The sequence below is a fragment of the Heterocephalus glaber genome, unplaced genomic scaffold (genome assembly GCF_053883595.1).
Source record: "Heterocephalus glaber isolate CG9 unplaced genomic scaffold, H.glaber_assembly_v1.0 deba00001447, whole genome shotgun sequence".
NCBI lineage: Eukaryota > Metazoa > Chordata > Mammalia > Rodentia > Bathyergidae > Heterocephalus > Heterocephalus glaber.
In genome coordinates, this window is record NW_028258299.1 from 7,465,011 (window position 1) to 7,484,711 (window position 19,701).

A 19,701-nucleotide genomic window follows, 5' to 3' on the forward strand; every position below is an offset into this window, starting at 1 on the left:
GGCAGCTGGGAGGCCCTCAGGGCCCACCTGGGTGGACGAGGATGGCTCTAGGAAGACCTGCGCTGTCCCCACGATGTGACAGAGTGCAGATGTGACAGTGCCGGGGACTTGACCGGGCTGTGGGACAGGCGTGCGTTCTCGCCTTGCCATGCAGAGTGTGGGGAAGGAAGGTCAGGTTGGCACCTGTCCTGCTGACTGACTCGAGTGGGGGCAGAGGCCTCTGGCGCCGCCAGCGGCCCAGGGGGCTTGGGCCTGCTGAAGACAGCAGGGATTCCTTCGGAGCGCAGGGACTGCCACGTGGGCCAGGGAACCAGCTCTGCGAGTGCTCAGGCGCCCTCGGGGTCCCAGCAGGATGGACACAGCTGGTCTCTGTCATTCTTTTTTTTTTTTGGTACTGGGGACCGAACTCGGGACCTTGTGCTTGTGAGGCGGGTGTCGGAACCACTGAGCTAAATCCCCAGCCTGGTCTGTTATTCTTAGAAGGAAGGGGGAGGGGGAGCCCGGTGCCTCACTTGGTGTGGCTCCATGTGGCCCTCGGCTGTGGTGGCTTTGGGAGGGGCTGCCACATGTATCTCAGGACGGGAGAGGAGTTGTTCCCTGTGGAGAGTCAAGCTGCTGTTCCCAAAGCGAAGGAGCAGAATGCTGGGACGTGAGAAACCAGTCAGGCTGGGGTGCAGCTCGGGGGTGGAGCCCTTCCTCAGTGTGTACAAGGCCTCGGGTTCAGCCCCCAGTGCCACAGAGAGGGCAAAGGCTCCTGGACAGACCATCGCGTCTGCCACCAAGGCCTCGGACTCTGCCGGTGACTTCAAGGCCTGAGCCAGAGTCCCGCACAGTCCCGTGGGCAGGTGCTTTGGCCCTTCTTGCTCCTGGGCCCTCCGCCCAGCAGTGCTGCCGTGGGTGCCCTGTAGAAGCTGTCGCTGTCCCCGCTCCACCCGCAGAAGTCCAGCATCCTCACTCGGGCCGGCGAGCAGCGCAAGCGGAGCCAGTCCATGAAGTCCTACCCGTCAAGTGAGCTGCGCAACATGTGCGACGAGCACGCGGCCCCCGAGGAGCCGGCCGAGAAGGAGGACCTCCTGCAGCAGATGCTGGAGCGCAGGTGCGGCCCGAGGCGCCCGGGCTGGCGGGCCCCGGGGAGGGGACGCGGGCTGCCCTCGCTTGGCTGTGCTAGGCAGCTTCTGGTTTCTGTGTAACAGATACACCCCCTACCCCAACCTGTACCCCGACCAGTCCCCGAGCGAAGACTGGACCATGGAGGAGCGCTTCCGCCCTCTCACCTTCCACGGCCTCGTCCTGCGCTCACAGCTTGTCACCCTGCTGGTGCGCGGTGTCTGCTACTCCGAGAGCCAGTCGGTGAGGCTGCTGCCCGGGCTCCGGGGAACGGGCGGCCGGGGGTGAACAGCCCTGCGCTTCGGCCAGGGCAGGACGGGCGCCTCTCCAGGGCTCCGTGCCCACTGGCTGCTGGCGCGTGCCACGGCCGCCTCCTGTCCTTGTCCCCTGTGCTGCAGTGGTGACCGGAGGCATGGGGAGCCTGGTGCCCTCCGCCCCTGTCCTGTCCCCCCGCCAGCTGTTCGCTCTGCTCCTGGATTTCAGTTGCTGGTGCAGAGGAACTTCTTAGGCACCTTGAAAGAAACACCACCCTTCCCGTCAGCCCTACTGTCGTTCTTTTCTTCATTTGGTTTTTTTTGTTCTGGTACCGGGGATCGAACTCGGGTCCTTATGCTTGCAAGGCGGACGGCAGAACCACTGAGCTAAACCCCCAGCCCTTCTTTTCTTGTTTTTTTAGCCCTTCTTTTCTTCATTTGGGTTTTGGGCTGTTGTTCAGAGTAGCCCCTGGGCCACTTGAGACCATCCCCGCGCACTCTGTCTCTAGGGAGGCTGTGACAGCTGCCCCGAGGCCCGCTCCCGACCGGCTCTTACAGGCGGGGCCCTGGCCCTGGGGCTGCCAAGGCTCTGCTGGGGGTGGAAGGGGTGACATGGGCTGGATCCTGCAGGGCTTGTCCGGCCCAGCCCCCAGCCCCGTGAAGGCGAAGGTTTAGGGGCTGCCGAGCAGGCGTGGACCAGTGTGACAGTGACAGCTCTGTGCAGGGGCCGAGCAGCGTGGAGATGGGGTAGGGCAGTGGCCAGCGCCTGTGATCCCTGCGCCCAGCCTGGGAGCCTGTGGTGCTAGCCCCTGCCCATGGTGGGCAGCAGTGAGAATGGCTGGAAACCTTGGAGCCTGGAGTGGAGGAACAGTGACAGAGCTTGTGCATTTCTGTCCTGTGGTGCTGTTTCAAATCACCCTAAACCCTGTGACTTTCAGAGTTTAAGGCCAGAAGTACAAAATGCAGGTGGCAGCAGGGTCCTGCCCTCTCTGATGGCCCTGGGAGGAATCAGCCTGCCTCTGCCTACTCCCTGTGGCAGCTATAGTGCTCAGCATTCCTTGGCCATAGCCACATCGCTCCAGTTCTTCCTCAGTTATCACTTGCATTCTCCCTGTTTTGTAATGACATCTGTCATTGGATTTAGGGCCACCCTCGTCCATTGTGACCTTGCCTTAACCCAGTTGCATGTGGAGAGACCCTGCTTCCAGCAAGTTCACTGCTGGTACAGTCCTAGAACCTGGGTATTCCAGGACACACTGCAGCCCACAGCTGCCCCCATCCACTAATGCTATCTCATTCAAACCTCGGAAGACCCATTTCAGTGTCACAGCTGCAGGAAGGGAAGTTCAGAGCTCAGGGGTGACCAGCTAGACGACAGCCAGAACCGGCTTTGGCTGCAGAGCCGCTGCTGGGGCTCTGTTGTGCACCCCGCCCCCTAGGTAGGGACCTGGCTGGTCAGAGGGACAGGGGTCCATGTGGCCCTGGTGCCAGCAGCCTGTCTTGGTTGCGATTGCAGAGTGCCAGCCAGCCGCGCCTGTCCTACGCCGAGATGGCCGAGGATTACCCCCGATACCCCGACATCCACGACCTGGACCTCACACTGCTCAACCCACGGATGATCGTGGTGAGGGGCTGGCCCTGGGCCCACGCTGCCTGGTCCTGTCTCTTGCATACAGGCTGAAGGTGACTCTCGCTGTCCCTTTACAGGATGTCACCCCGTACATGAACCCTTCGCCTTTCACTGTGTCCCCAAACACCCACGTATCCCAAGTCTTCAACCTGTTCAGAACGATGGGCCTGCGGCACCTGCCCGTGGTGAATGCGGTCGGGGAGGTGAGTCCTGCACAACCCAGGCCCCTGCCACTGTGGTCCACACACCCGCCTTTGAGAGAGCGCCCTCGGCCGGCCCGAGTGCTGTGGGGTCCCCTTGCTCAATCCCACAGGGAGGCTCCGCGCACAGCCCGCCTGGCAGCCGTCCCACTCTCCCTCTGTGCCCCCTTTCCTGCGCACGTGGCCGGCAGAGGGCGCCATGGTGCCCTTCCTGCCTCAGACTGGCTCAGAGCATTCCTATCAGAAGGCCACCCACCTCCCTTCCCTGCGACCTCAGTCCGTGTTCCTCATTCCCCTCCTGTCACTGGGACTCAGAACAGTAAATGACAGCACTTCAAGCCAGACACTGGAGCGTTTTAAAAGATAGGACAGACACCCAGTAATGATTGCTGCCAGCTTTCTGTTATGCCTTTTTAGAACTCCATTTTCCCCTTATTATATAACTACTATTTTTTTTTTCATCGAGAAAAATAAGAAAACAGATGGTGAAACAAGCAAACCCTCATCCCTGCCCTGCATAGGTCCACATCAGCTTTTCAGCCTTTCAGTCCTTTGCATCCAGCGAGCTCATGTCCAGTTTTATGCCGATTTTTCACTCTGGGAAACGACTGTCCTCAGCAGAAAACCTCTGCCTATGGTGTTAGCTTTTCTTTTTTGCCTTTGTGGAGCTGGGAATGGAACCAAAGGCCTCGTGCTGCTGGACAAGGGCTCTGACGCAGAGCTGCACCCACGGCCCCAGGGTGCTGTCTTGAGCCTCCCTTTTGGAGGCTTCTGGTACGTGTCACCAAATGGCCTAACAAGAACTAATGGCCTTGTCAAGGAAGGTGTCATACAGGTGAGCCTCGCACAGCGTGCTGTGATGTGAGTTTAATGTCGATGAAACTGCGTTCCTTGAGGTAAAACTGCCAGCTCTTCCGGCCAGTTCTGAAGCTTTGCGCTGTGGCCTTGGGCCCCGCCATCAGTGACGGAAGCTACTGTAAGGAATGGTGTGAAACGACTCTCAGGAGTAGCTGTCCCAGACGAGGACAGTAAGGTGTGCCAGTTCACAGGCTCCGAAGCCTCGGGGTTCCCACCTCTTCCAAACACCTTCGAGGCCAGCAGGGTGTGATGAGGACCGGAAGCAGCAGCATGTGCCCTGTTAAAGGCACGCCAGGTCACATGTGAGCCGGGCCCACTGAAACCCTACCAGAGCTGTGCGTGTCCCCTGGCCTCCAGCCTCTGAGCCTGGTTACCTGCCCCGTCCTCCCCTAGGAGGGAGCCGTGAGGAGAGTCTTCTCAATCCTGACGTGTCCGGCCCCGACTCCACCTCCTTGTGTCAGACCGACCAGGCCAGGCCCTTTCTGGCCAGTGGGTCTGTCCTCCGGGTGACGCAATCTTTTCTCCTTGTCCCAGATCGTGGGGATCATCACGCGGCACAGCCTGACACACGAGTTCCTGCAGGGGCGGCTACGGCAGCACTACCAGACCCTCTGACGCCCACCTGCCACCCCCGGCTCACACTGTGGCCGCCAGGGACCGTGCTGTCCCAGGGCACGAAGGTTCACAGGCACCCGCATCCTCGGAAAGCCTGGAATCGTCGAGCTTGCTGGTCAGAGGCGCTGGGAATGGTGTTAGACCATCAGAGTGGGGACTTCTCTGAACTGCTCAGCAAGTACCCACTCCCTGCTCCCAGTGTCCCCACATCTGGTGTTGGCACAGCCCCGCCCGGGCCCCCGAGACCAGGGCAGTGGCGGCAGCCAGGCTGCGCCCCTCTTTGCTGCTTTCTTGGGGAGCCCAGCGGTTGTCTTCACCGCTCTGGGAGAGGCTCGGCTGAGACCAGTTGCAGAGTCAAGTTCGTCACTAGGTGTAGGACTCGGACACTGAGAAGCTTCCCCTCAGGGAGGCTGCCTTCCTGGACTCCCGCCTTCTCCAGGCCATCCAGAGGGATGTACTTGCTTCCTGGGCGCGCGCCTGTGTTTGAGTCTCCTTGGAGCCCGCCCGAAGAACAAAGCGTTAAAATCCCATGAATAATCTGTGAGTGCGAAATCCAGTCGCAGGGTCAGACTGCGTCTTCCCATCCACCTTGATCCGCTCCCCTCTGAGACTGAGCCCCTTCCTCAGTTTGTGTTTCTATCTTCCTGGGAGACAGCCACAGCTCAGTCTTGGCCTCGCCTCCAGAGTTCACCCAAAGCAGGGCAGCTTGAGGCGGAACCGCTTCCCTGAGCCCTGGGGAATGGGACCATCTTACCAGCTGGCAAGAGTTCATCCTGGGCCAGGCCACTCAAAGGCACATGTAGGGAAAAGTGGTGGCTTCTTCAAGAAAGAAAGAGTCTCCTTTCACAGCCATCTCTTCCCTGTTGGCCACCACCCCATCCCCCCAGGGCTCAGAGACAGGAGCTTCAGCTGTGTCTCCAGGGCCGCTGGTGCTGGGTCGGGCAGCTTGGAGGTCCAGCACTGAGCACGGCAGAGTCACACACACGCCAGCCCCGGCCGGCCTCAGGCGGTGCCCTTCTCGGGCTGAGGTCCCTTGTGAGCACGTGCCTGGCGGAGTCCTGGGAGCACTTTTGCGCTCATCTTCCCCGGTCTGGGTGTCAGCAGAGCTCCCACTGGCTGTCCCCACAGCAGTTGTTCTTGGGGTCTCAGGTGGCGTCATTTGCATTTAGGGTTTTGAACCCATGAAGTCTCTTCTGGCCTCGGCCTGGGCCTGGGTTCTTGCAGCCCAAGCCCGGGGTCAGACCTGGCCAGGTGAGTGGGCACCTTGTGCTCAGTGCACCCCAGGGAATCATCCACACCGGGGAAGGGCTGATGCGGGGTCCCCATGGTCCTGCCCCCCACCCCACTTATCTTTTTGACCAAAATGACTCATTTATACATTGTGCAGCTTCTCTAGGTGCTCCTGACTTGTGAATTGGGGTGATGCTCCCAGTGGATAGATCAGGAAGTCATAACCCTGTTCGTGGGATTGTGTTCAGCTAGCTGCCGCTTCATTTTATAGCACCATTCGGAGCTCGACTGCTGTTGTTTCTTCATTTTATAAAGAGGGAGACCAGTTGCCAGGCACCATGGCACACGCCTTTAATCCCAGGTATTCTGGAGGCTGAGGCAGGAGGATGGAGAGCTCCAAGCCAGCCTGGGCAATTTAGCAAGAATTATCTTAGGAACAAAGGAAAGGGGCTGGTGGTGCAGCTCAGTGGTAGAGTGCTTTCCTGGCATATTCGAGACCTTGGGTTCCAGCCCTGGTACCGCAGAACTAAAAAGGAAACCAGTTGCATAAGCCAGGCGAATGGTGTGACTGCCTATCGCAGGAACTTCCTCCCCTCTTCCCAGCTGTCACTGATAGGCAGAGCAAAGGCCCAGCCCGGCCCCTGGCTTTGAGAGCCCGAGGTTGCCAGCCGCCTGCCTCGTGGCTGCCCGGGCCAGCGTTGTTGGAATTCATCCCTCGTGCATATCCTGTTGTGTTTGAGTCACCACCAGTTTAGCCCAGAAATAGACGGTAGAATGCAAGTGCCCTCCCTGCAGCGACTGGATGGCCACCAAGGGGGACCTGAGCCAGGCCTCAGCCTGCTCCTCCCATGGGCACCTGCCCTTTCCAGAAAAGCCCAAAGACGACCCCTCTTCCACTCGTGACCTATGACTGCGCCTCGCTCCCCGGCTTCCTGTCCAGCCACTCCCTCCACCCCCAGGGCTGTGGCACCTCGAAAAAGCACAGATCCATGGAGGGGAGTCAGGTCGGCTGGAGGTGGTTTTCTGTGTGTCATCTCCAGATTGCTGTGTCCGGGGACCTGGAAGTGGCCTTGGGAGCCGGGTCCTAGTCCTGGCGGAGGAGACTGTGCTTTTCGGGTTGATCCGCTCATGATCTTGTTAAACTAACAGCTCCGGGGTAGACAGGATGCTTGCTGAACTCAGCCATACACATAACAGTTCTGGTGCAGACTGGCGCACTGACAGGGCCCTTGGGACCAAGAGAGCTGCAGGAAAGGCCCTCAAGGCCCCAGGACACAGGGGCATTGACAGCACTGTTGCCCTCTGCTCTTTGGGCCTCAGTCATTTCTGCAGTGTAGCTTCCTCCTTTCTGTTTGCACTGTTCATTTATATGGTAATGTTAGCTAATTCCACTGTGTATATAAATTGTATTTTTTTTAATTTGTAAAATTCTATTTTTATTTGAACTTTTGGAACGTGGACATTCTCATGGTGACACGTCAGAATAAAATGTCTGCATGTCTCCTTTAACCTTTGTCTGCACAGTGCTTTCTTTCAAGGGGTACTTGGGCTTTTTTCTGCCCCCTCTTTCTAATAGGTAAGGATCACAGCACTAGAACATGGGCTCCCGGGCTGCTCTCTCCTCCCGTCACTGCCCAGCCAGCCTCCCCTATGGGGTCCACTCGCTTGTATTAGTCTCCTGCCTTAACAAGGAGGCATATATTTGGTTCTGTAGATCTTTTTTGAGACAGGGTCTTGCTCTGTAGTTCAGGCTGGCCTTGAACACCCTGCAGGCGCCTCCCCAGCCTCCTGAGTGCTGGGATTACAGGCGTGTGCCACCACGCCCAGCTCGGTTCTGTGGATCTTACCCACAGTCACCAGCTCACCACCTCACCATGGTGTTCTTTCTCCCCTCAGATGCTCAATGGGCCATCCAAGTTACTCATCTTTCCTCCTGTCAAAGTCCTGTCTTCCTGCCAGTGCCAGAGGGGACCCTCCATTTGGTTTCCTGATGGCGTTGTGTGTAGGAATTTGCCCCCGGTCCAGCCAGAAGAGGGGGAATTGATGCCAGGTCTTCAGATGTGACCAGCTTCTGTAACTGCTTCTTGTTCATTTGATTTTTATTCTGTGAGAAATATTTCTCTTGCTATTTCACCAGAAACAAATGCCCTGGTCAGCTCCTCTGCCTAGCCCCACCTTTCCTCCAAGCTCCAGGGGCATTTTCTGCCTGTGTGCTGTCATTTCCACTCAGTGAGAACCCTGTGTTAGAGCAACAGCTCGGCAGTGTCCCCAGGGCAAACCTCAGGGACCAGGTTAGCACAGACACCTCCCCCTGTCACCCAGGTCCTTTACGTCATTCTGCTGGGTTGTCTGCCCTTCCATATTTGACATCCAAATAAAGAACATTTAGGTTGTAAATGATTCAAATTCTTCCCTCTCCTCCAGCCCCTTAATATTTTTTTTTTGGTACCGGGGATCAAACTCGGGTCCTTGTGCTTTCAAGGCAGGCGGCGGAACCACTGAGCTAAATCCCCAGCCCCAGCCCCTTACCATTGGTCACTTCTGGCCCCCTCTACCCTCCACAAGGGGCAACTTGCTGCTTTGTTTCCTTTTTCCCATGTTTCCTTTTTTTTTTTTTGTACGAGGCATCGAACTCTGGACCTTGTGCTTGCGAGGCAGGCAGCAGAACCACTGAGCTAAATCCCTGGCCCATTTTTCCCATATTTCTGCACAGCACCAAGGTGGTGTGGGCAGTGGTTAGGGAGCACTGGCTGTGGGTGTGACAGTGGAGGGTGTTTAACCGCCAAGAGCTCGAAATCTAGGGACACAGACACACATGGTTACATACATGGCAAGCTGTTGTGTTATAACAGTTAAGAAATGACTGATTTTTACTGGGTACAGTGTCAGGAAAGGTTTCAGGAAGGTGTTTGCAATGAGCCTTGAGGAATAAGAACATCCTCGGAAGGACCTGACAGTATTGTGGGTGGGGAAGAAGGAAGAACAGAAATGAGGGCACTGAGAGTCAGGCACTTAGGTGAGGGGGTGTTGGAGAGCCCTGCTGGAAAGTGGGCCGGCAAGGTGCTCAGGGTCCCACCCCTGTTCAAGGTGAACTTAGTGCCTGGGATTTTCTGCTCAGGACAGTGCGTTTTGCAAAAGCAGATACAAAAATAATGTCTCTTCCCCAGGCACCTTGGGCTGAATTAGGGAAAGGCTGTGGCTTATTTTTCAGATGCATGCGGTTCCCTGGGATTGATCCCAGCACTGCACAATTAATAAATTAATGAACAAGTGCAGTAGTTGCCAAAGCCCATGAACTTGTGGCTTGTCAGCCTAGCAAACCTTTCTTCTCTTTGCTCAGCTTTAAAAACCCTCGCTCTGCCAACTGTTGTCCACACGGGAAGTGTAATTCTCTGGCTCCAGCAGGTAATTCAGATGGATCAGAGAAAGTCCTTTTAATGTCTTCATTTTCTGAAAACACACAAGCTGTGACCAAAGAGCACTAGGAATGCTGTCTACTGAGTACTTGTGACCCTGCTAGAGCCGGAAAAATAAGTCCAGATGTTTGTGAGATTTCAGTAAACAAGGGCCCTAAATGAGCAAATCTGGATAAAAATAAATGCCCTTTCGGTCTTCGAGGGCCTTTTCGAGCTCAATAACAGGCTGGAGCATAAGGCAGAGGAGGTTGAGGACTATAATTTGAACCCACACCCACCCCCACAAAAACGCAAATAAAACAAGGGGAGACAGAAATGAAAGGAGAGAGAAAAAACCGAAGCGTTCTCCTCTCACAGAGGGTAAAATCACCAGAACTGTGGGACCTGGGAGAGAGAAATCACAAGAGTTTGCCACTGGCTTCTGTCCGTGGTGCTGAAATTTATTCATTTTGCCAACTGCTGTCAGTAACAGGTGAGGCTCTGCGGTAAAGCGTGGGGTGGGCGAGGTGGGAAAACCACAATGAAACCATTTTGGCTACATGCAGCACAACGTGAGAAATGCTGGCGGGAGGCGGCAGCTCCAATCGGTGCTCATCACAACTCGACAATGACAGGAGACCTCACTTCGGGAGAGACCCCGGGGGAGGAGGAGGGTCTCCTTCGGTCTCCTCCCAGGGCCTGGCCAACCTTTTCTTCCCTGGCTGTTATCTTCGGTACTATGAAGAGAAAAGCATATTTGGCTTGGTGACCTGGCCCTATGGGGAAAGTCGGCTTCATAGGACAGTATTGGTCCCCTGGCTCTCTGTGTCCCACTGGCCCCCACTGAAGTCTGACAACCCTCTGAGTCTCCCATATGGATAAACAGCTCTGAATTAGAGCCAAGAAGGGCAGTCCTCATTGATTTCCCTTAACTCCTCCAAGATCTGGCGATTGTGGGGAGGGACACGAACTGCCGATCAACAGAGCAAAGATGACTTGGCCTGTGAGCATCTTAACTCTCCGGTGCTGTTGGGAGTAATTTTTTTAAAGTACTTTCTTTCCACAGGCGGTAGCTGCGTTGAGAGCACTGTCCTGAGACATGGGTTGGGGCCAGAATCTCAGAAGGAATAAGCTCCACACGGCTCCCTTTCGGCCAGATGCAGTATTCTAGTCATAGTCTTTGGCAAGACTTGAATCCCAACAAAACCACAATTTTCTTCCTCCTCCTCCCATCCCATCCCCATCTCTTACCCGGAAGCTGTTGCAGCCCAGGCCACTCTGGGTTCCAATCCTGTCGATCCTGCCCCCGAAGCAGCTGGACCTCCGCAGGCTCCGAGGGGCAGTGAGCAGTGCCCTCAGCTTGCTTTTCAGGAGGGCAGATCTATCGGAGGAGTCCCAGGGGCCTCGCCCAAGGGCACCCCCATCCCTTTGCACGGGGTTGGCCTCCCCAGTCCAGGAAGGTGCCTCAGGGAGGACGCTCAGAATGGCCCCCGCTTCTTCGTTCTGCTCGCTTGTGACTTGGGGCATTATCACTTCATCTTCTAAAGGCATCTTCTCCTCCAGGTGGTCCAGCAAATTCTTTACAGAAGGAAAACACAGGGGAAGGGAGAGGTCTTGTTGACTTTGAGAAAATCAAGAGGAATGGGCCCAGTACCAGAAAGCCCCCCGGCCCCAGGCTGTGCCCACCTTCCTGGCCCTACCTTGAAATCCACCAGGTCTGTGTTCGACATGCCATTGTACACGGGGTTGGCTTGGGCTTGGCCTGGAAGCTGAAATGCAAGGAAGAGGAGGAGGCCCACAGTGATGGAGAAGGAGCCCATGCCGACTCTGGTCAAGAAGCGATCTGGCGCTTGCTGCCTCTTCTCGGTCCTCTCTGGCTCCCCTCTCAGCCTTCCTCTGTCACTGTCTCCCAGCTGCCCAGCGCCTCCTGTTTTTATAGCCCCCCAGCTCTTGGGGAGTGCAGGAGGGCTAGAACCCTCCCCATTGTGTCACTTGCAGTGATAAAGCGGCAGCGTGAGTAGACAGCAGAAGATGCCCTTTTAAAGTTATCAGTCCAGCAGAGCTTTCACAGCCCCTCCGCCTTGGGCAGTCTCAGCAGGCCCCCAGACCCTCTGCTGCAAGAGCCACATTCTTGCTGATTTGCCTCAAGAGGGCCCCACTTCAAAGGTGTGAGAAGAGCAAGAGTCCTTGGTTATCTTAGTGCCACCGTGCCGCGGGATTCTTTCTCCTGGGCAACAGGACCCACGCGGGGAAGCAGAGGGTGACGGCTGGCCGGCGCCCAGCTCCCGGGTCTGTTTGCAGCTCAGCTGTCAAGGGCTCCAAATAAGGACAGGAGAGGAGGAGATGGCAGGCAGCTGGCTGCTGGAGGGAGTGCAGATGCTGGGGCTGGCTTCACACCTGACTCATCGGGCTCTGCTCCCCTGAGGGCGGACCCCTGGACCAACTGCCCCTGTCAGCAGCTGGGTGAAAGGGAGTTGCATTTTTGAGGATTGAGTCAGCAAAGACGCAATTGTGATGCAGGTCCCAAGAATCCAGCTCCCAAGCATAAACACGAAGGAAAGTTGGAAGGCAGCATGGTTCTCCATGGCTCCTGCTCATGGAAGATGCTGCCTGTCCCTCTCTCCACCTTGCAGCTCACAGCCGCTGGGGCTCAGCTTGCAGCTGGCAACCGCCCCACCCTTCCCAGGAGGCCTTGCACACCGAGAACGCTGAGGCGAGGAGGGACACGGGGACGAAGCTGGCATGCAGTTTCCCTCATGCCTTCCAGCTCCTCCTCTTGGGCCAGGCGATGACAGAGCATGGTGGCCTCAATTTCCCTGCCCCTCTCAGAAGGAATATCAAGTGGCCTCCACTGACTGAGCTCAGATCTCAGCATCACCCTACATTCAACACAGTGTACACAGGGTTGGGAGCTGCTGAACTCGAGCACTGGGACACCTGCACTGTGGTCCCTGACAGACCAGGTGCAGTCAGATCGGGCCTCCTCTGTAAAATGGGGAAAATGAAAAGACCCTCACACCTCCCAGGGCACCGGTGGGGCTCAAAGGAGTGGAGACACCCAGCTGTGGGACAGTGATGCCAGCTTCCTTGATGGGTGACAGGAAATGGCCAGGCCCGCGCTGAGAGCTGTACATGGGTGGTCTCACCCCTCCCCAGGAGCCAGGGCTCTTGTTCCTGTTCATAGAGGGACAGACCTGAAACTGTGAGTTTATGCCACTTGCCCAAGGCCCCTGAACTCGTAAGTGGCAGAACGAGGACCCCAACCCCAGGTCTGACACAAACAGACACATCTTGACCCCTAGCGCACATACTTCTGTCTCTGTCCTCTGTGAGTCACCCCATTCCCACCTCTCAGCCCCTGAGCTGCTCCCCACCTGCCCTTTCTTGATGCATGTGGTGAGTCTGTGTTGCTTGGCTGATCTCTCTCTCTCTCTCTCTCTCTCTCTCTTTGAGACAAGATCTCACTATGAGTTCAGGCTGGCCTTGAACTCACTATATAGCCAGGGTAGCCTTGAATTTGGGGTGATCTTCCTGCCTCAACCTCCCAAGCCCTGGGATTGTAGGTGTGCACCTACACACACTGCCTGTCTAGCACTCCCCTTTCTGACAGTCTTCAGGAAGGGGTGATGTGCAATCGCCGAGGCCCCTTAGCCCTGTGCTGTGCTTCTGTCCACTCCTGGGAAGCTCCGGATGTGTGTGTTGCACAGCCAGTTTCATCCTGGTCAGATGCGAGCCCAGCTGTGCCATCCCCTATGCTGACCAATGATGATGGCCTTATGGAGCCCCAAGGCAGGAAGTCTGGGCAGTAGGTGGCCAGAGGTTGGTCACAAGAGATGCTCAGGGGGGTAGTATTCTAAGATGGAAAGAAAAGGGGATCCCATTCAGCAAACTTATGGGTTTAGGTAACTGATTTGGGCCAAATTCAACTTGAAATCTGAAATTGGTACAATTCTTAGTAAGAGCTTTGGGGCCAAAAAGCATCAGCTCCTGGTGTCCCTGGAATGTGCTCACAGCTTAATTGCTTGGCTGCAGGGCTATTATTAGCAAAGAAGGCTCAGCATGCAGAGCAGCCACACTGGGGGACTCGGGCTCCATGCTGCGTGCGTCACATGGCCGTCTCCGGGAGATGCCCTTTGAGACAGGCTTTGATCGGTGCAAAGATTTCTGGAAAGGCATCCTGGAGGTGGTGCCCACTGCAACAGCTCTGCCTTGCAGGGGGTGACGCTGCTCCTCTGTCCTAGGCAACGTCTGACTCTGTAGGTGGCCCAAGGAGAGCAGAAGTCCTGGCCAGGGTTCCAGAGGAGTTTGCAGACCCTGCTCACCTTATCTAATAAAAGTCAGTTTTCTCTGGAGAGCCACATGTGTGCGATTTGCTGAGTTTCTCCTGTTATCTAGGATTTTTTTTTTTTTTTGGTACTGGGGATCGAACTCCGGTCCTTGCATTTGCGCAGCAGGTGGCAAAACCACTGAGCTAAATCCCCGGCCCTATCTAGGATTTTTATTGGGGTGGAGGAACGAGGAAAATGGTATTCTATGATGCTATCCCAAGGGCTTTCTACAAAATCCCATTCCCTTCGCCATCAGCAGGGCCCTCAGGGACACAGATGATCCTTGAGGGCGCTGCCGCCTCAAATCCTGTAGAGCTTTGATTTGCACCTGGGATGGAAAACAGCTCGAAGTGCTCTCCTCACAGTCCTGTCCCCGGGCGGGCGCTGTGTGCGGAGCTGCTGCTATTGAATGGAGGAGCAAGAGGAAGAAAGGCCAAGGTGCAGGAAGCCAGGCCTCCCACCCCGCCTCTCCTGCAGGCTGGAAAACCAGAGCCTTCCCTCCCATCCCCTGAGGCACCATCTTGGGCACTTGGCAATGAGCCCAGCTAATGGGCTCAGGATCTAGATCCGGGTCTTTCCAGCTTCCACCCCAGATTTGGGGTCTGACTCTCCCAGGGCTGCTTTGATGTCCCAGTGATTGCACAAGAGTGCAGAACCAACCGGCAACCTACTGAGTTCATGGTGTGATCGTGTCAGATCCAAGCGGGTAGAAGCCAAGGGAGGTCGGGAGAAGCTGGCCTGGTGCTGCTGCACACGGGAGGATGGCTGTTGGTGGCTTTGACAATGATCCTCTGTACCTTGGGTGCAATGTGGTGGTCACTGGGAGCTGGAAGCGGAGGACAAGGTCCGTGCCAGACAAAGTACAAGGCAAAGTTCACTTGCTAAAGTGCCAGGGAGCCAAGGGTGGTGGCGCAGCCTGTAACCCCAGCCCTCGGGAGGCTGAGGCAGGAGGATCATCTTGAGTTCGAGGCCAGCCTGGTGGCCTTAGGGCTCCCACTTAAGGCTCCCATCAGCTGCAATGAAGTTGTTGGCTGGGGCTTTGGTCACCCCAAGGCCTGCCCGGGGATGGATCTGCCTTCAAGCTCACCCCCATGACTGACATGGACCTCAGGTCCAGATATTGTGGGAAGTGCTCCTAGCTAATATCAAGTCCCAGCACTTCCTGCCTGCCTCAGGGGGGACTGCGGTGCTTCAGATGCCAGAGCCTGAGCTGCGGGATGGGAGGAAGGCTGGCACATCCCAAAGCAGCAAGGGCAGGGCCATGGGCCATGCAGGGTCAGAGACGGGAGGCCAGGAGGCAGTGGTGAGGCAGACGGGGAGTTCAGTTTTAGAAATGTTCCATGCCTCGTGGGGTAGTTCACACCTGTAATCTCAGTACTCAGAAGGCCGAGGCAGGAGGGTCCCCAAGAATTTGAAGCCAGCCTGTGCTACACAGTGAGTTCAAGGCCAGCCTGAACTACATATTGTCTCAAAAACCAAAAGAACAAAAAAAAAAAGAAGAAGAAAAAGAAGAAGAAAGAAAAAAGAGAAGAGAGAAATGTTCCAGGGCACCCAGCTGTATGGAGTTGGCTTCTGACCCAATGGGAAAAAGGTCATTTAGTACCATAGGACTTATTTTTTTTCTTTTCTTCTTCTTTTCTTCTTCTTCTTCTTCTCCTTCTCCTTCTCCTTCTCCTTCTCTTTCTTTTTTTTTTTGGTACCAGGGATCAAACTTGGGACTTTGAGCTTCTTCGGCAGGCACCGGAACCACTGAGCTAAATCCTTGGCCCTTTTTTTTTCTTTCTGAGAAAGGGTTTCACTAAGTGCCTGGACAGGACTTGAACTTGTAATCCTACCTTAGCCTCCTACAGTGCCAGGATTACAGGCATGAGCCACCATACCCAGCTAGGAGACTTTATTTAAAATAGAACAGTGGATGAAAAATCCTAGATGGCGAAGGCCAGGAGGCTGTGAGCCATGATGTGAACAAGGCAAGTGGCCAAGTTCTTGACTGAGTTTTAGCTCGGGCCCTGCAGGAGGAGGAGCCTTCCTTTCCTTTCCCCGGTTCATCTCAGAGGTTAAAGTTGCTGCAGGGGAGGCGCTCAGCATTCCCAGAGTGGCAGGTGCAGAACTGCTGGCCTGCAATGCTGCGTTCCAGCCCTGGGCTGTCCTGGCTCGCCTAACACTGTGCTCAGCCTGGCCAGACCGCCCCGGCCCCTGCAAACGTCTGTCCAGCTCTGAGCTGAGAATTAAGCCTCCACTGTCTGTTTTCACTGAGGCGTCTGTCTGGAAAGATGAGGAGACACAGAACACAGGGCCAGGCAGCTGCAGCTGGAAGCTGGGAGGTAGGGCCAGGGCGCAGTCCTGAGGGCACACGCTAGGGAGGGCGGCTCCTGGGGGCAGCCGTGGGCAGGGAGCGCCACTCAGGAACTCGGCTCCTGGCAGTCAGTGAGGGGCCCCGAAGAGCACCCTGGTTATGCTTCCTGGACCTTCAGAATGTGATGCGCATCCACATTCTATCAGCCGACTGTGCTGAGCAGGGCTGACCTGAGGGATTCACTGGGATGTAAGTGTCCTGGGAAGGAGGGATGTGCTGTCCCTGTCACTGGAACATAGGGCAGCACTGCCCCTAAAGCTTTTTTCTTACGGAGCTGGAGCTCAAACTCAGGGCCTCGTGCATGCTCTGCAAGTGCTCTCCCCTGAGCGACGCCCTGGTCCTGGCCCCAAATGTAGGACCCAGTGACTCTTAGGAGAAGATAGTCTACTCCTCTCCCCTCAGCAAGCCTGACTCACTGGCTTGGTTGGAAAAGGCTGAGCAGAGTCAGGCACGGTGGTGCACACCTAGAATCCCAGCATTCAGTAGGCTGAGGCCAGAGGATCCCATGAGTTCAAGGCCAGCCTGGACTACATAGTGAGACCCTGTCTCAAAGAAAAAAAGAAAGAAAAGCAAAGACTGGGGCTGAGTGGGACAGGGCTTAAGGATCCAACCTGGATGGAATCCTGGCTCCAGCTCTCTACTAACTGTACGACAGTGAGCCAGTCCCAGGACCTCCCTGGGTCTTGGCCACCCCAACCGGAAGCTGAGAGGTAATAGGAGTCTTAGAGTTTTAGGAGCATTAGAACCAGAACAGGCCTTTACCCCATCAGTTGCTTCACCACTCAGTGCCCTCCTTGGGTCAGAAGCACTGGCCAGTGACTCAACGTCTCTTGGAAAATTAGCCGCTCCTAAAACCTCATTTTAAAATATTTTATTTCATCTCATTAGCCACCCAGAAGCTGGTGCACAATGTGGGAAGGTATGAAGTGACAGGAAGACACTCACTGTCTTCACGTGCATACAGGATGAGCCGCCAGAGAGGCCAGGAGAGTAGAGGTCAAGACCAGCAACCTGCGGCCCAAGGGCCAGGCAGCACCGGCTGGAAGTCGCTCCGGCACTGATCGGCTGTGTGCTCTTGGGAGGTGCTCTGTTTTTCTGGGTCTCAGTTTTCTCATCTTACAAATGGGATTAATAGAGCTGGGGATGGTGGCACATGCCTGTAATCCCAGCACTTGAGAGGCTGAGGCAGGAAGATTGTGGTGAGTTTGAGGCCAGCTGGGACTACGTAGTGAATTCACAGCCAACCTGAACTACATAAGGAAACTACATTTCTTTTTAAGGCAAGAAGCGGGGTAAGGTAATAATAACAGCACTGGCCTCATGGCTGAGCTGACCATAAATAGCATTATACAGACGGTTCAGCGGCCAGGCCAGGGCTATGTGGGGAACACAGGATGTGGAGGGGGTCCCTGGAGGAAAAGGCAGTGCCCCCACTAGATGCGGTAGGATTCTGAGGTGTCTCCTGTTTCTGCTGCGGTGTAGAGGAAGCAATGATGCAGTTCCAGGGGAGGGACCCTCATCAGACCCCTGTAACCTTGTGGGTTGGGGTTTGAAAGTTCCTTTCAGGGTGACATCAGGAATTGCAGGTTTTGTTTTTTGTTTGTTGGTTGGTTGGTTGGGTTTTGTAGACAAGGCCTTGCTGTGTAGTCCAGGTTGGCTTTCAACTCACTATGTAGCCCAGGCAGGCTTCAAACTTCCGGGTTCCTCCTGTGCTGGGATTGCAGGTGTGAGCCACCAGACTAGGCACAGGAACTGCAGGTTTCAAGCGGGACAGAGGGTTCACCCACACCAGGAGTACAAAGGAGCCAAGGAAAGGGGTGGGGAGAGAGTCAGTCCACTTGCTGACATTTTAGGCTCTGCAAACAGTAACCTCAGAGAGATTTCTCTAATGGTGGCTGCAGGGGAGGGAAGTTTGGCAGGACAAACGCAGTGACACACACCATCCAGGTTCCTGTCCCAGGAAGAAAAAAAAGTGCCCACTTTGAAAAGTAATTTCTGTGCCTGAGTGTCAAGGTGTGACAGACTCCAGGGCATTAAAACCCCCAAAGGAAGGGATCCCTAGCCACCCAACCAGGCCAGGCCTTGAGGCCACACCCCACCTCACCACTAGGACACCTTTGGGACCTTCAAGAAAGCACAAGGTGGGCGAGAGATTTAGCTCAGTGGTTTTGCCGCCTGCTGCACAGGCACAAGGACCCAAGTTCAATCCCCGGTACGAAAAAAAAAAAGGGGGGGCCAAGGATTTAGCTCAGTGGTTCTGCCGACTGCCTCACAGGTGCAAGGTCCTGAGTTCGATCCCTGGTACCAAAAAAAAGAAAACACAAGGTTTCGTATTCTTTGTTTCTCTTTTTTCCCTCCCCCTCAAAATGAAGGATTGTTTTGATTACACAGAGAAAAATCCACTTCAAAAGAAAGTGCAGTATTGTTGATTTTATTTCATTGTGGAAAGTATTTGCTCAAAGGTGAGAAGCCATTTTGTAGAAAATAATCAAATATATAAATCAAAATAAATTAATAAATAGAAGTCAAAGAAGGTCATGAGGTTGGGCATGGAGCCCTTGAGGAATCTGAAGCAGATGCCTGTGGCCAGGACTTCCTCCTAAGGACGCCTCTGCACTGTGGGGAGAAGAGACAAGGGGATGATGGCCTTAGGGGGGAAACTGAGGCAGGACCTGAGCTTCCCTGGACCATACGCACTCCCTCCCCCACCCCCGAGTCCTCAACTGATCTTCCCATTTGAGGCTCTTGGAATATCCCATCTCTCAGGGACTCCAATTCCTCCTCTGTAAAGTGGGGTTACCCTGGTGATCCTGCCCTCTGCCTTGAGTCTTCAGGTGGTTTGCAGGGAACCAGGAGGAATGACACTTAGGGCTCTTCCTGCTCCACCCTCCCGAGAGTCTGCCCCTTGGTATGGAGGGAATGATGCCCATTCCCAGAAGTGACTCTTTTGGGGGCATGTGGACCGGTGGGGTGACCCGGAGGGGGCTTACCTTTGCAGCCCAGGCCACTGACAGAACCAATCCGATCTATCCTCCTCCCGAAGCAACTGGAGCCTTGCATCACCTTGGGCGTTTGGAGTCCCCTAAAGCCCTGGAGGCTGCTTTTGGGGGCTGCTTTTCCCTGACAGCATTCTGCAGGTTCTCTGTCTGGTAAGAGCGGGCCTGGGATCATCTGCTCTGTCTGTGTCTCCCAGACCCCGTCTCCAGGATGATGCAACAGCTCCTGAGGTGAGTGGGGAAGCCCTGGCCTCAGCAACACACCTGGGCTCACCCACCCTTGCTGGTTCCCAGAAGGGTTCCAAATCTTGCTGCTTTCTAATTAGGTTGTCACTGCTTCCCAAGGAAGTGGATGGGAAACAGGAACCCTGTAAGTGCTGCTGCCCAAGCCCTCCCACAGGCCATGTTTATGCCCCTCAGTGCTCACCTGTGTTCCCAATTGATCCGAAGCCTGGTCCTGGTCGAGCCCGACCAGTGGGTGAGCTAGACCTCCCGCCAGTAACAAGTGCAGGAAGAACAGGAGCAGAATTGTCCAGGGCAGGCCTGTCTGGGGACCCATAATGCAGGAAGGATGGGCTGGGGCTGAAGCTGTCCTGTCTGTCGGCTCCTGTTCCACCTTCTCACTACCCACTGCTCTCCTGACTCCTCTGCAACTTGGCCTTTTATCTTGGGGCTTGTTGTCCCCCCCAGCCCTTCCCCTCAGTGGGGGTTTATCTCTGATTTATCAGCCAC

At 55.5% G+C, this 19,701-nt stretch overlaps 3 protein-coding genes across 6 annotated transcripts in view; 1 reads left to right on the plus strand and 2 right to left on the minus strand.

Annotated features, from left to right (window-relative positions):
- Nucleotides 1-7,403, plus strand: part of Clcn6 (Cl-/H+ antiporter 6) — a 32,341-nt gene extending 24,938 nt beyond the window's left edge. For 3 of the 4 annotated variants that reach the window (XM_087214645.1, XM_004863562.4, XM_021243620.2), the window contains 5 exons: nt 939-1,096; nt 1,194-1,350; nt 2,878-2,985; nt 3,069-3,194; nt 4,584-7,403. In XM_087214645.1, the coding sequence (XP_087070771.1) occupies nt 939-1,096; nt 1,194-1,350; nt 2,878-2,985; nt 3,069-3,194; nt 4,584-4,664 (630 nt within the window). In that variant the 3' untranslated portion in view covers nt 4,665-7,403. The remainder of the gene's footprint in view (nt 1-938; nt 1,097-1,193; nt 1,351-2,877; nt 2,986-3,068; nt 3,195-4,583) is intronic. The other variant, XR_002389052.2, reaches the window with a different exon arrangement.
- Nucleotides 7,404-9,725: 2,322 nt separating this feature from the next.
- Nucleotides 9,726-11,926, minus strand: Nppa (natriuretic peptide A). Its single transcript, XM_004863561.4, has 3 exons — nt 10,990-11,926; nt 10,541-10,867; nt 9,726-10,026 (listed from the first exon to the last, which is right to left on the minus strand). The coding sequence occupies exons 1-3, from the start codon at nt 11,107-11,109 to the stop codon at nt 10,015-10,017; spliced, it is 459 nt and encodes a 152-aa protein (XP_004863618.2). The 5' UTR covers nt 11,110-11,926; the 3' UTR covers nt 9,726-10,014.
- Nucleotides 11,927-18,416: 6,490 nt separating this feature from the next.
- Nppb (natriuretic peptide B) lies at nt 18,417-19,626 on the minus strand. The gene is made up of 3 exons (XM_004863560.4): nt 19,397-19,626; nt 18,964-19,195; nt 18,417-18,589 (listed from the first exon to the last, which is right to left on the minus strand). Exons 1-3 carry the CDS (start codon nt 19,526-19,528, stop codon nt 18,573-18,575), a joined length of 381 nt encoding a protein of 126 aa, XP_004863617.1. The 5' UTR covers nt 19,529-19,626; the 3' UTR covers nt 18,417-18,572.
- Between the last annotated feature and the right edge of the window lie 75 nt (nt 19,627-19,701).

Excerpts from the sequence above, each read along its gene's own strand:
- Nppa (XM_004863561.4), bottom strand. The coding sequence starts at position 11,109 with ATGGGCTCCTTCTCCATCACTGTGGGCCTCCTCCTCTTCCTTGCATTT. Across the intron at positions 10,868-10,989 it reads CAGACCTGGTGGATTTCAAG|AATTTGCTGGACCACCTGGA; the intron begins GTAGGGCCAGGA and ends CCTTCTGTAAAG.
- Nppb (XM_004863560.4), bottom strand. The coding sequence starts at position 19,528 with ATGGGTCCCCAGACAGGCCTGCCCTGGACAATTCTGCTCCTGTTCTTC. Across the intron at positions 19,196-19,396 it reads CGGATCAATTGGGAACACAG|GAGCTGTTGCATCATCCTGG; the intron begins GTGAGCACTGAG and ends CACTCACCTCAG.